Source organism: Gavia stellata, chromosome 15, assembly GCF_030936135.1.
Source record: "Gavia stellata isolate bGavSte3 chromosome 15, bGavSte3.hap2, whole genome shotgun sequence".
Lineage (NCBI taxonomy): Eukaryota > Metazoa > Chordata > Aves > Gaviiformes > Gaviidae > Gavia > Gavia stellata.
In genome coordinates this window covers 8,611,747-8,626,635 of record NC_082608.1, presented here as the reverse complement: position 1 = coordinate 8,626,635, position 14,889 = coordinate 8,611,747, and the positions used below count along the sequence as shown (strand labels likewise).

General features: G+C 37.6%; 1 protein-coding gene across 2 annotated transcripts in view; it reads left to right on the top strand.

Moving 5' to 3' along the window:
• LONP2 (lon peptidase 2, peroxisomal) overlaps positions 1-14,889 on the top strand; it is a 48,267-nt gene that overhangs the window by 9,732 nt on the left and 23,646 nt on the right. For both annotated transcript variants that reach the window (XM_059824982.1, XM_059824981.1), the window contains 2 exons: positions 6,371-6,512; positions 12,552-12,702. In XM_059824982.1, coding sequence (XP_059680965.1) covers positions 6,371-6,512; positions 12,552-12,702 — 293 coding nt within the window. The remainder of the gene's footprint in view (positions 1-6,370; positions 6,513-12,551; positions 12,703-14,889) is intronic.

Below are 14,889 nucleotides of genomic sequence, written 5' to 3'. Positions count from 1 at the left end.
GCAGCACTCTGTGCATGTGTGTGTGATTTGTTTTGTAAACCTTTGTGATAGCTGGCCTTTTTACCCATTTACTTACGCACTAATGGAAAAAAGCAAAACTCTGTCCTCCTCCTTCGCTATGTATTATTCCTGTAATTCATAAACTGTATTGTTGATCACTGTTTCATAAGTAAGAATTCTGGTGTTTCAGATTGCTTATGGTATGGATCCTAAAAGCAATTTAAAATGTGATTCAACAACATGTTGCTATTCGAACTGAAACCACTAGAGGCTGTTGAATACTAAGCATTTTAGACATAAGTCTCTCTGCTCCAGGGCAGAACAGGACTGAAGCCTTTGTAACAGGGAAACTACGTATGTGAAATTGACATTATGAATAAAACTGTCACCAACTCTTACTCAATTGCCAGTAATTCCTCACTGTTTTCCTTTTTGTTTTGTTTCAATTTGTTTGGCTTTCTATCTTGTGCTTAGACCTAATGAAGACAGCTAGACTCATGTGATAATGAGGTTTTTAAAAACAACTAAATTCAGGTGTTTGTGGCTGTCACTGTAGTATTTTTGAGGGCATTATTCAATTATTAATGCATGTTAGAAGGTAGCCATAAAAAATGTACTTGAAATTATCTGATGGGAGGTATTTGATAAGACAATTTATTTTTCATCCGCAAAGGAAAATACTGTCTAGAATTAGATAGTAGTTACTCTTCAACAAGTAAGTGCATAGTTTAAAAACAAACTTCAGAGCAGTTAGTACAAGGATTCCCTTGTAACCGACTGCTTTTGCAAGTTTTTTTATAGGTAAAATCAAAACCAACTGTTGTATACTGTTTTTTTAATTCTGCTTAATTTTTTTTTTTCTGCTTCTCAGAAGAAGATTTAATCAAATTAAAACTACAGCTTTTCTGTAGACCTCTCTCTGTAATGTCCTTTTGCGTGAATAAATACTTCAGGTTTTTTCCAGTCAAGTGAATCTATGTTGTGCATCTGGTAGCAGTCATAGAAAGGAATTACAGAGGTGGTCTAAAAGTGGAGGAGACATAGGTTGCTGTTTTCTGAGTTTTACTGTTGAGTAGGCTGATTTTCTAATATTACATCTCAGGAGCCATTGTTTTTCTTGTAAAAGCTCCTTATTATGCTTTAAGGCTTAAGTTAAGGATTCCATTAACATTGCAGAAGAATGATACTATATGCACCTACTAATGTAATAAACATTATAAAAAAATGTACTAAATGTACTAGAACAATAAAAAAGAAAATACAGTTCAGTTTCACTTGCAAGCAAATAATGCCTGACATAGCATTCACTTTGGCCACTTATTACTGTTATAAGTGAAAGATGCAAACTGATAGATTCAGCAAGCAAAATAAAAATATATTTGATGACTGCAGGGTGGGGAGTGGTGTTTCAGTAGGTGTGCTGTTCCATGTGATGTGTAACTAGAGCAATTGGAAACGCCCAGTTTTTGCCATTTCAGTGTGGATCATGTGCCTGCAGCTGGGGTTTGTGAATCCTTTTTTGACTGGGTGAAGAGTAGCAACTACTGTTCTGCATTCCCAAAATGAAATCATCTTCTTGGTATAAAAACAGAACTGCTTTATCAGACATCCTCCAGCTGTTGTTTGCATTTACTACTCATGTATACCATATGTTAAAGTTTGCTGGTTTACATTTGTTGTTAACTGGTATTAAAAAAAAAAAACCCCAAACCACCCTGAAGGATGACTTAGAACTGTTTTCCAAGAAGCTCGCTGTATTTAAGATCTCGTCAGTACTGATATTTTGTTTTATACAGGAACTATATGATCTTCTCTGTTGCATGTGTGTGTGTGGTTTTCTGTTTTTAAAAAGGAAAGATGTAAATGTGCCATTTATTTATAGTGGTGCTGGTGAGATCACAGTGAAGCTCTTTTTTCTCTCTCTCACTGCTGTGTGAAGCACTCTTTCTTATATTACGATTGCTTTTCAGTTTCTAGAAGTTTGGATAGTTTACTGCTGGCTTAGGCCTGTGCTGAAGACTTGTTCAGGTGCATCTGTGTGAAGAAAAGGTGTGATTCCTCGCCAGTACAGCCATGCTAGCAGAAGTTCATGGCACAGGCCTTGTTGCACTAGAAAAAAACAAACCTTAAACAGTTTCACCTGTGAGAGGAATAGTTTTGTTACACAAGTACAAGGCATGGATACATTTGTAAAGCACTTGAGTAGACGTAACCTCTGTCGTTGCAAAAAAATAAGCTGTGGCCTTGTGCAACTAAGTTCAGAAATAGTTTCTTTGGTGGTATTAACTTTGTTATCTTTTCCTACCTCTGCAATTTGAAAACTGTAGTTAAAAACAATTTAAAAGTTTTTGTCTTTAGAACAGTATGAAGAAAGTGAGTCATGTTTTTATCAATAATACTAGTACTGCTTTAAGGGTTCCAATTCATACACATTCCCAGTTTACATTGGGAGAGCTGACAAGGTTAGTTTTCCCAGCTGTCTGTCTTGCATTTTCTAGGATACACAGCTCCTAATGACATGCTGTACAACTCTAGTGGTTTTTTAAAGGTACCTTTTCATTGATTTAAAAATAAATAAAAATATTACTAAATTGCAGACCTTCTGTGGCATGAGCTCCTAAGGGGTTTTTTTGTTACTATGCAAGTGGATAACCAGGAAACTTGATCTGTACTTCCTGTTTTGAATGGAAGGCAGCTGACTGACTAGGTTTAATGCATGGAGAGAAACAGTGCATTGAAAAATGACCAAAGCCACATTATATCATCAAAAATGCTAATATAGAATATTGCTTTTTCTCCTTTCAACCCTAGCGAAAATAATGAAAATAAAGAATAACATCACATTCAGTGGCTACTGTTCACAGACAGCAGCATTCAGTTTCACAAGTTACAAGGCAAAGGTTAATATCCAGACAGATAAGTGGCCATATCTGCTTGTAATTTTAATATATTCTGGTGGTTTTGTATGTAAATATCTGCAGGGTCTGTCTTACCGAGGACTCTTGTGTTGAGATATGTTTCATAATAACCGTTTAGAAATGCAAACAGGCTATCTACGTTTGCATTTTGAAGGTGAAATACTACGTTATTGTTCTTTGTCATCCTACCTATGATGTTTGCATTAGCATTCTTTACTTGCCTTGGAGATCTACATCCTTGGTGGACTTAGCAGTGTTAGGTTTACCGTTGGACTTGATTATCTTGAAGGTCTTTTCCAACCTAAATGATTCTATGATTCTATCCTGAGTCTTTGATTAATAGTATAATAAAATAGGTATTAGTCCATCTCTAATAAAGGAAGATGTGTCACAGATTTAGACTGTTACACACAGGAAGAGTGAATTGATACCTAGGTATTTGTTATCCTAAAATTTATAGTCTGAGTTTCTATTTCATGATACCTGATCAAATTACGTAAATAAATTTAAGCATGCTTTTATTTGAAATTTAGTGCATCAATTAAACATTTATATTGGAGTTAGTTGTTTAGATTTACCATGGCTAGAGATGATTGAAAATATGAATGAGAAGAAGACAGTAGGAGGGAGGAAGAGCGAGAATAGTCAATTGTCAGGTAGTGAAAGGAAGAGCGGAATGTTTCTAGCCACCGCACGCTTTTCTCACCTGTTGAGCCTAATTCTGTGGAGACTGAGGGTTTTGCAGAACTACTCCATATTTCCAACAATAGTTCCTTTAATTTTGACCCTTGAGTTTCTTGAAGAACTCTTGGGTTGTATAGGGAACCATTTCATCCTTTTCGTAACATTGGATCCATTTCAGTTGGGCTGTGGTTTCTGTTTAATTTTTTTGTGCTCATGACCCAAGGCTTGCTTTGGACAGGGTACATTAAAAAAAAATTAAATTAATGATTTTCTGTTACTGTAGAATGTTTTTCTTACTGCTGGCTTTAGAAGCCACTTAATTTTTAGACTCTTAAAATTGTATTTCTCCGAGGTATTGATATCACTTGACTTGTTACAAGTTGTCTTGAGTATATTTGCTTTTTTCTGCTTTGTCTTCACCACAGATCTTGATACCTTGTGCTTCAGCCTACCTAGTGTATGGTTTATTTTAAAATATTAAGAAACTTGATTGTGTACAACCGTTAAATCTTACTGAAAGATGCTGTATCTGTGAGAATCTTCCACAAATGTAAATATGTCATTAAATACCCAAATCTACTTGAATCTAAAATGACTGTGACTGGAAGTCTATTTTCAGGGTTGTTTGAAGGGGGGAAAAAAGCATTTAAATCTATTAATAACAACAGCTTTTTTGTATCTCAAGAAAGAAAAATCTCTTCCTGTTTTGTGGTGGTGGGTTTTTTTTAAGTGCTTGTATTTGGATAAACTCCAAAAAAGTTTTTAAAAGTGGTATGTGTGTGTGCATGGGTATAAACAGATTTATTATTCAGAAAACCTTTTGGTACCTAACACTTACTCTCCTTTGACTTGTGTTGTTGCAATTGAATGGTGCAGGGACAGAAAGATTATTCACAGTGCTTTCCCTTGACTAGAGAAACCCAGTTTGCGTTCATTTAGTTTATAAACCAAAGCTGTTTCTTAAAACTAGCTGGAACATAGATATTTCAAAATTTTACAGAATTTAAAAGAATCGGATAAAACTCTGTGTTTGTAAAAACACAAACATGCATTAAAAAATGCAATGTCTTTAAGCATGCACCAAGCAAGAAAGAAGAATGTTTAACGTTTACCTAATTATGTTGTTCTATTACTGGTATAAATAGAATATTAAAAACAGTCAGGCTGCATTGTCTTTGAAGTATATAAAATTATTTACTAGCGCAGTAAGCACCTTTTGTTAAAAAAAAAACCAAACCAAAATGTCAACAAAACCACCACCATCAAACAACCAAAAAAACCAAAACACAAAACCACAAACAAAACCCCTGAAGAACACCCCAAATTGCTACAATGATTAATTTGGTTGCACTGGTAAATTACTCACTTCTGTGAACTTCAGTTCTGCTTCAGTCTTGTAATTTTCTGATTGCATTTTACAGAATCCTTTCATTCTTTTGGCAAGGTTGACTGTGTGCAGATGGAGAATGAAGTGGCATGCTAGTATAATAGCTCCCCCATGCAGATTCTTGATCTGTAATAAATGTTATGTAGTGCAGTCCTCAGTGGAGAGGAATCCACTCACCTGCTGCAGAGTAAGACTACACAAAAGCAGTGTGGTGATAAACTATTGCATGCTGACTGCTTCAGTCTGTAGCAGCTGTCTCATGAAGGTGGTAATAGGCAAATTCTCTTGCATTTCTGGCTATTTATAAGATCTTAAAAACATTTATTTTTGCTCAGATCTAGAATTAAATACAATAACTGCAGTTTGTTCCCTCAGTGGTTAAATATTACATGGAACTAACGCAGTTGCTGTGTGGTTTGAGTTTGTGGTTTTTTTAATATTTAAAGTCTTCTCTAGTATCTTTTGAAATTACTCCCATGGTAATTTTGGTTTCATCTTTCTAAATGTCATCCTGTTTATTTTGAACTGTATTAAAACAGATCATATGGCAAAGCAGGTCTGTTCTGCGTATCTGCTTTGTGAGGGTCATGAGATAGGTACTGTAATTCAGCACTTCGTGTATCTCTTTCTTCTTGAGTGACCAGCATTTCATACTCTTAATTATAGTATTTTGTTTAGTTATGGCACAAGCAGAAAAGGCTGACATAAATGCAGCAAAAAGGGATATATATGCATGTAAAATGTAGTTACTCTGTGCATTGTGAAAAAAGTTTTTACCACCTTTGCTGAATAAATTCAAACTCCTAACTTTTTTGTTCCATTGCACTGTTCTAGTTTTTTTATTTCATGTTGAAATGACATAGTAAATACAATTATTTTTTGTGAGTATTAATTAAAGCATGCTGTGTATATAGGGGACATCAACAGTTCAGCATATTTGGAATTTTGCCCTAATTTGTAACATGCTGTGAACTCTTTGTGATGACAAAAACCCAGTATCATCATTATTAAAATGTTAGTATTAATGAGGTTCCCAAATCTGCTTCTGCTTGTTTGTAGAGTACAAGGATGCTTGTACTGAATTATGTAAAATGCCTGCAAGCCATAAAGTTTGGATATACTTTAATGCATGTGTTTATCTTTCCAGACCAACTAGTGCACCATGGAACTGGATTTTTCATCTGCTGATATAATTGCTTATATTAGTTCAGATGCATATTCCATATTTTTATCAACTAGTTCCAAAAATTTTTGCAAAAGAGCAAGAATTGTTACAATGCTGCTTATTGTTATGTTTTCCTTTTGAGTTTTATTTTTGATGTTTCTACTCCTGTTACATGTGTCTGGCCCCTCTTTCCCCATATACATTTATTTCTTACAGGCGCACCTATGTTGGCAGTATGCCTGGCAGAATAATCAATGGACTGAAGACTGTTGGGGTTAACAATCCGGTATTCTTGTTAGATGAGGTTGATAAACTGGGGAAGAGCTTGCAGGGAGATCCTGCAGCAGCCTTGCTTGAGGTAAGAGATGTTAAATTACAAGCATTGTTTCATTCGTAATTAAAAAGAATTAAAATACTGGATTCGGAAAGGAAGAGTTGCTGGACAAAAGATAGCATGACAGAGTCAGCTTTTTTATTTAAATACCAGCTACTGGTTTTTGACGTCGTTGGATTTCTGTCAATTACTTGGGCACAATGCAAATGCTGCTATGCAGTATGCTAAGTAAGGTATCTTTAATCTCAGTGATCTGTACTTAAACACAAGGATGTATTTTGTGCTAAGTGTTTTGTATATTTAAAGACTGTTCAAGCCTTAAACATTACTTACTTGGGGGACTTCAAGACATTGATTTTCAATGACCAAATGATGTTAGCTATAAGAAAGAACTGTAGAGCAGCCAGCCAGTAGCTGGACTTTTTCAAGTTTTCCCTTTCTTTCTTGGAACAAGTTTAATGTATTTTTGAAGCTTTTGATGGTACAAGCTTATACTGGAGCTAAGCACTTTACCTAGCATGTACTATGGACTAGTTGCATGTTCTTTTAGCAGCATTTCTTTAATTAGTGTTGTAATTAACTTTCTGAGCTTCAGTTTTTCATTTAAGTCACAGATACCCACTCCTTGACTGATTATGATGTGGTGTTTGCTTTCCATGAGAGTCAGCTATTAAGTGCTTTTGTTCTGAAATTCTGGGACTCAGACCAAGATATAAATGAACCTAATTTTGAAGTACGTCATGTTGTTATTTTATCACAGAGAGTTTAGGGGTGTTCAAGTTGACTTGCTTAAAGACATAAGTAAAACCTAGGAGATACAAGTAAGGACTTTAGTGAATGAGATACTGTTGGAATATTTTGTAAATCCATCAGCTGTTGAGATGTTATTAATTAGGTTACTTGTTGGGATTTTAGGAGGTTAAAACGTAAGTGATTATGAAGAAGGTGAATTGAGACCTATGTGTTGCAGACTTCATGTATCAGAGGTGTCTGTAGCAGAGAGCAGTAATGAGTTGCCAGAACCTTCTTTCTACCTCCTTTTTCCCTGGAGTATGACACACGATGATATCCCAGTACAATTCCTTCTTCCACTGACTTGCATGTTAAGTGGTTTTATTCTAGCAGTTTGCTGGAGAAAGAAAGGAGCGTCTCTTCAGGTATGGGGAAGAGACAAAGAACATTGACCTTCCCCAGCATCTTAGTGCAGAAGGCTGTGTACATCTTCCTGTGCTAGCACTGATGATGAGGAAAGGAGGGAATGAGGAAGGTAACAGCACAGCAAGGCTAGGCTAGGCTGAAACGCTTGAGGCTGTCCAGAGCAGATGTAGCACTACTGCACTTAATGGTTTTGGTATTGTGCACATTTAGAATTCCCTTATACTGCTGTATTTTAACATTGTTTACCTCTCTTTTATGTTCTATCTGGCTGTAGGGGTTACCATCCTATGACTGTTTCAGCTGAACTGCTTCTGTGATTGTTCTTTACCTGTTTCAGTCAAAAGGAGTTGGGTTAGTAAAAGGTGTTTATTGAAATTTTTTGAGCTAGCCTGGCTTATTTTCACTGAAATGATTTGGGGCATGATCCTAGAAGCATTTCAGTTGTCAGACTTAAGGTGTGGTAGCTTCTGTAGCTGGGTGGTTGTAGGTGCGGATGAAAGTGGTTCTGGTAATATTTGCCTACAGAGTCATTCTAATGACTGTTTTTGACTGACAGTGCTTAATAGTGTGGTTTGAATATGAAAAATGCTACTTAAGGTGTCATGAGCTCATCTGTATGCTGTATGACTTTCTGCAAATGAAATGTCAGTTGACATTCTACAAATGTCATTATTTTCTTCCTGCTAGATAGTGTAAAATTACTGTTTTGACAAGGCCAGCTACTTCTTTGAAAATCAGTGTATGAACAGGCTATGGTTTGAGCTCTGTTTTGATCTTTGCATGTTAACGTGAACTAGTAATAATTTAAATGTGCTAGGAAATATCATGGCTTCACTTTTTTAGCTTTTAAAACTGACAGTTATGATCCTTTACCTGTGTATTTCTCAAGTGTGTAGTACACATTTCTAGGATGCATGAAAAGCCTCTAAGTGCAAAGCAAAGGGGAGTGTAACAAATATTCAAATGCATTTTCTTTGTACTTCTCACTTGCAGAATTTTATTTACTCTTTGCTGTTAATGGTAATGAGCTCTGTTTCTGAGTTTGCTGATATTTCTTCTGTCATTTCTCCTTTAGATATTGAAGTAAGCTGCCCTAAATCTAGTCAATGCATGGGTAAAAAATACCTGAAAATCAAATTTTGTTAGCTAGCTGACTTGTTTGCTAGGCAGTCAAAAATCAGTAATGAGACAATGATTTGGAATTTCTTGGAAAGAGAATAACTTTTTTTGGAAGCGTTTGAATCATGAGTCCAGATCTGTACATTAATATTGTTAGTTTTATTCAACCTTTGCTGCTGCTTTTAATTTATTTTTCATTCCCTGTCTTGCAGTAGAGAATTAGCATTTCTGTTCTTCTATCATATCAAGTGTGTGCAGGCAAACAAAATTTAATTTATTTTTTAATTATTTGTGTTTGAATTGTTGATACATTGTTGCTGCTTTGGGATGTTTGTTTTCTGTATTTTAAAACCCAATTTTCAGTGATATTCAACTCAGTTCCTACCATGGATTATTCCAGCTGAGGCTCGTCAGGTTAGCTTCCAACTGTCTGCTTGGGCTGCAGTCTTTATTGTAAGTCATTGCTAATTGACCATTAGTTGCATCTGGAGAAGTAATTGCTTTATTAACCATGTCTGGGCTGCTCCCATGTGAGATCTGTATAACCCTCTACTGCTGTCTAAACATCCTGAAGCAGGTGTTTTACCTCTTCTAATGGAGAACTCATGCCTGGACATAACAGCTTAATTTTCATCTGCTTTTTGTGGTTTACATTGTTGGAAAGTCCATCTGGAATGAGCAAAGGTGGCTATTATGTAGGAGAACAAACAATAGTAAGTGCGCACCTAACTGGCACATTTGTTTTTCAGACTGCTGCTTCTTGTTTGGTAAGTGCTATCATTAAGTATAAAAGGCACATCCTTTTTTCCTTAATGTGTATGTGTGTTAAGTTCTCACTGACTGTCTACAATGGGATATATTCAAGAAGAAAATTGCCATACCCTGTAAGCTTGGAAGCAAAGCTTGATGTTTTATAATTGCCGGATATGTGTTTAGTTCTAGTGTTTCTGCAGAGTTGTTGCTTAAGCAAAACAGAATGTCTTCCTATTTCCAGTTACTGTTCATCAACAAGGGAATGTTTTAGTCTAAATTTAGATGACCCCTGTTTAAAACAGAAGAAAACAGAAATGGATCCAAGTGCCTGATAGTGAGTATTTGTATGCAGGGAAATTAGACCAGGAACATAGCCAGGCAATTAAATGTTCATGGAACGTATTCTGGATTTTGTGGTAATAAAAAGCTGGTACAGAGAAGCCTTTGTACGCATGTGAGCTGTTGGCCATAAATTAACCAAGATGTTTTGTTCACTGAATGTTCTTTTTGTACTTAATATTTTTGTATTAGTTGAATATCTTTGAAAACTTTTGAACTTGAACTTCAGCACAGATACTTAGCTGAAGAACAGTTCTATTTACTTTGGAAAATCTGTTTTAAATGCATAGGTGTGATATTGTTTTATGTCTTATTCTAAGAAATAATTACCATGACAAAGAACTATTAGTCCAGAGAAACTCTAGCCCTTGTAGAAAATCTCAGATAATTCACATTTTAAGATATAATCCGAGTTGGTTTTGATTAGAGTTTCCTTTACCTTTATTGGATTATATTGTTTGTGCATGAGTACAGCATCAGTGTTTTGTATATCTTTGTAAATAATATAATCACCAGCTTAGCACTTACTAGGATTTGTAAGGATTTCTAGTGGCAGACTAGAAGGAGAGAGAGAGAGAAACGTGCGTGTAGATAAATGTTATAAAAAAACTAACTTGGTCTGTAAGAATACATTGTTTCTCAACATCTTTGGAAGTAGTTGCAAATGCTTCAGCTAATCGACTGGAAATTTGTGGAAATACTGTGTTCTCAATGTAACAAAAAAAGGTAAGTTGAATTAGGATTTGCTGTTTAAATCAGTTTTGAAAAACTTGCAGGAGTAGGCTTTGAGTGGGAGACTGATATTTGGTATAGATCTACTTTGTTTGAAGACAGTTTGTAGATGCTGTGCTTGGATACGCTGCCTATTGTTGTGTCCCCGTACGTTTTAGGGCTAGATTGTAGGACTCGTTGAGGTAAGAGACATCTATAACTCTGAATTATGCCTCAGTGTACTTGGCTAGTCAGGATACTTCAAGGCCTTTGCCTTCATCGGTAAAGAAGGGAGTAAATGATAGCAGCTGCCTGCTGAAGAGGGTAAGAAAAGAAGCTTTTTGAATAGCTTATAGCCAATGAACAATAACATTCACTGATTTCCAGCCTTAGTTTTAGAATTTAGGCATATGCTTCCGTATGTTTTAAGATTTCACTATTAAGGGGAACATATATCTTGTATTTTATTACAGTCACAATGCATTTCCAAATATTAGTCTTAAATTGTGCAGTGCTTCAAAATAAAATCAGAAATTGTTCTGTTTTTAAAGAAGTTCTGCTGTGTTTCTGGGCATTCTGTGCAAAAAGTATTTTAACTGGTTTGTTGTGATCATAAAACATTTCTGTTCTAAAGATTTTTAACTTTTCAAAGACTGAACAGAATTTAAGAGTAATGAAAATTTGTTTCTTTCATAACCAGCTAAGAAGTGCTCAAATTCAGTTTTTTGGAATTATCAACACTGTTCTTGGCTATAATTCAAGTTGCTAAGACAAGGGGTGCATTCATTTGGGTGTAGGCAGATGAATTATTTTGACAGCAGTGTGCTATTTCTCGGGAGATGCATAGGTCCCATTATTTGTAACATGAGAATTATTCATGTTGGTGTAGCATTGATAATTCATCATTTGGGAAGGAAGAGTGTGGCAGTACTTTAAGGGGGGTGGAATGAGGGTGGTTCATAGGTGGTGATAAAGAAGCCAAGTGTAGACTGCTATATACAGTGAACTTCTGATATTCAGCACTGTTAAAACCTACAAGACAGCACCTTAGTACACTCGTGATCCACATATATAGGATATTTATCACCTAATGAAGAAAAACAGCTTATTCAAGTAATAGCTTAAATATATGCAAGTGTTGCATTAGCACACATATGTAGTACTAAAAGCAATAGGAAGACAACGCTGTTATTTAAGCATATTCTGCTTCTGCAGTAAATTTTTGACGTTGGTCAGACTGTGTTGTTATTCTTCAGTGCTTGTTTAATTTTGTCTCTGTTTTTTTAATCACAAAAACTGGGAAAAAAAGAAAAATTCAAAGATTGTGTAAGGAAAGCCAGGGCTCGCCTAGAGTCAAGACTTGCATGGGATGTCATGGGCAATAAGAAGAGCTTCTACTACTACATTAGTAGTAAAAGGCTGAACAAAGTTGAATGAGTGGGGCAGGTGATTTAGTGACAGCAGATAAGGCTGAGATAATCTGTGTACTTCCCCTTGGTCTCCACAGTGAGACCTCTCAGGTTGGTGTGATTAGAGTAAGAAGAGCTACCAGCAGCAGATGAGGATTGGAGTCAGGGATTACTTGAGAGAATTCCACTCATACAAGTCCATGGGACCACATGGGCTGCTTTTCCAAGGGTGCCGAGAGTCATTGAAAGGCCACTCTCTACCATCTGTGAAAGGTCATGGAGATAACTTACAGGAGGTACTTGATGATTGGAGAAATGCTGCAGCCATCTCTAGAAAAGGATAAAAAGAACTAATGGTGAAATGACTTTTTTTTTTGCATGTGATGTGGAATGTAGTTACAGAGTAATCAGAGTGAGGCAGGATATTGAGGGTCAGGCTTTAGTAATATTCAAAACATATTTTGTGAATGTAAAGTCAGATTGGACAGATCCAAATGGAATATAATAAAAATGTGCATATTTTATTTACTTCTAATTGAGCAACTGCATCAATTTTGTGTTCACTCTTGTTAAGGTCTTGGATCCAGAACAAAATCACAGTTTCACTGATCACTACTTAAATGTAGCCTTCGATCTGTCCCAAGTCCTTTTTATAGCCACAGCCAACACTACAGCTACTATCCCACCTGCTTTGCTGGACAGAATGGAAATTATTCAAGTTCCAGGTAACGCTACAGTGTTTTTCATTAAAGAGGCTATTGCAAGTCCTTAAACAATGTTGGGGTGTTTTTCCTGAAATGAAAAGCAGTTCTTTAAGGTAGGCCTGCCAGGAATCTAGACTGAATGGCCAGAATCATTAAAAGAGACTAGTCAGGATGCCTCCATTATGGTCTCTGTCATGGGAATGAAATTTGGCATTGCACTTAGGAAAGTTCAGTTCCAGGTTTATGGAGATACATTGATACATTCTGTAACAATATTTTCACTAATTGATGTGTTTGTATTCTAACTGGCTGTGGGCTGATGCATCTTTTTAAGATTCCGATGAAGAAAAGGATCTTTGAAACACTGAAATTACAGAATCACAGAATGATAGGGGTTGGAAGGGACCTCTGGAGATCATCTAGTCCAACCCATGCCCACAGCCAGAGCAGGTTCACCTAGAGCAGATTGCACAGGAATGCGTCCAGGCGAGTTTTGAATAGCTCCACAGGAGACTCCACAGCCTCTCTGGGCAGCTTGTTCCTGTGCTCTGCCACCCTCAAAGTAAGGAAGTTCCTCTTCATGTTTAGATGGAACTTCCTATGACCAAGTTTGTGCCCATTACCTCTCATCTTGTCACTGGGCACCACTGAAAAAAGACTGGCCCCATCCTCCTGGCACCCACCCCTTAAGTATTTATAAGCATTAATAAGATCCCCCCTCAGTCTTCTCTTCTCCAGACTAAACAGACCCAAGTCCCTCAGCCTTTCCTTATAAGAAAGATCTTCCAGTCCCCTGGTCATCTTTGTAGCCCTTTGCTGTACCCTTTCCAGCAGTTCCCTGTCCTTCTCAAACTGGGGAGCCCAGAACTGGACACAGTACTCCAGGTGCGGCCTCACCAGGGCAGAGTAGAGGGGGAAGATAACCTCCCTCTACCTGCTAGCCACACTCTTTCAGGATGCCATTGTCCTTTTTGGTCACAAGGACACATTGGTGGCTCATGGCCATCCTGTTGTCCCCCAGGACTCCCAGGTCCCTTTCCGTGGAGCTGCTCTCCAGCAGGTCAGCCCCTAACCTGTACTGATGCATGGGGTTATTCCTCCCCAGGTGCAGTACCCTACACTTGCCTTCGTTGAATTTCATAAGGTTTCTCTTTGCCCAACTCTCCAACCTGTCCAGGTCACGCTGAATGGCAGCGCAGCCTTCCGGTGTGTCTGCCACACCTCCTAGCTTTGTGTCATTGTCAAACTTGCTGAGGGCACGCTCTATCCCTTCATCCAGGTCATTGATGAATATATTGAACAGGACTGGACCCAGTACTGACCCCTGGGGAACACCACTTGTTACAGACCTCCAACTAGACTGTGCCACTAATCACAACCCTCTGAGCTCTATCAGCCACTTTTCAATCCACCCCACTGTCCATTCATCTAACCCACATTTCGTAAGCTTGCCTATGAGGATGATGTGGGAGACGGTGTTGAAAGCCTTGCTGAAGTCAAGGTAGGCAACATCCATTGCCCTCCCCTCATCTATCCATCCAGTCACACCATTGTAGAAGGCTATCAGATTGGTCAGACATGACTTCCCTTTGGTGAATCCATGTTGACTACTTCTGATAACCTTCTTTTCCTCCAGATGCTTTGAGATGACACCCAGAACGAGCTGTTCCATCATCTTTCTAGGGATGGAGGTGAGGCTGACTGGCTTGTAGTTTCCTGGGTCTTCCTTCTTGCTCTTTTTGAAGATTGGAGTGACATTGGCTTTCTTCCAGTTCTCAGGCACCTCGCCTGTTCTCCAGGACCTTTCAAAGATGATGGAGGCTGGTCCAGCAATGACTTCTGCCAGCTCCCTCAGCACTCGCGGGTGCATCCTATCAGCATCCATGGACTTGTGGATGTCCAGTTTACTTAATTGGTCTCTAACTTGACCTTCCTCAACCAAGGGAAAGTCTTCCTTCCTGCAGACTTTGTTACCTCCAAAGTCTGGGACTCCTGAGGGCTGGCCGGAGCAGTAAAGACTGAAGCAAAGGCAGCATTCAGTAACTCTGCCGTCTCTGCATCATCTGTCAGCATGGCACCTGTCTCATTCAACAGTGGCCCCACATTTTCTCTAGTTTTCCTTTTGCCTCTAATGTACTTTAAGAAACCCTTCCTATTCTTCTTTTTCACATGAAGTTGAGAATAATCACAAAGCGTCATGCCAACAGC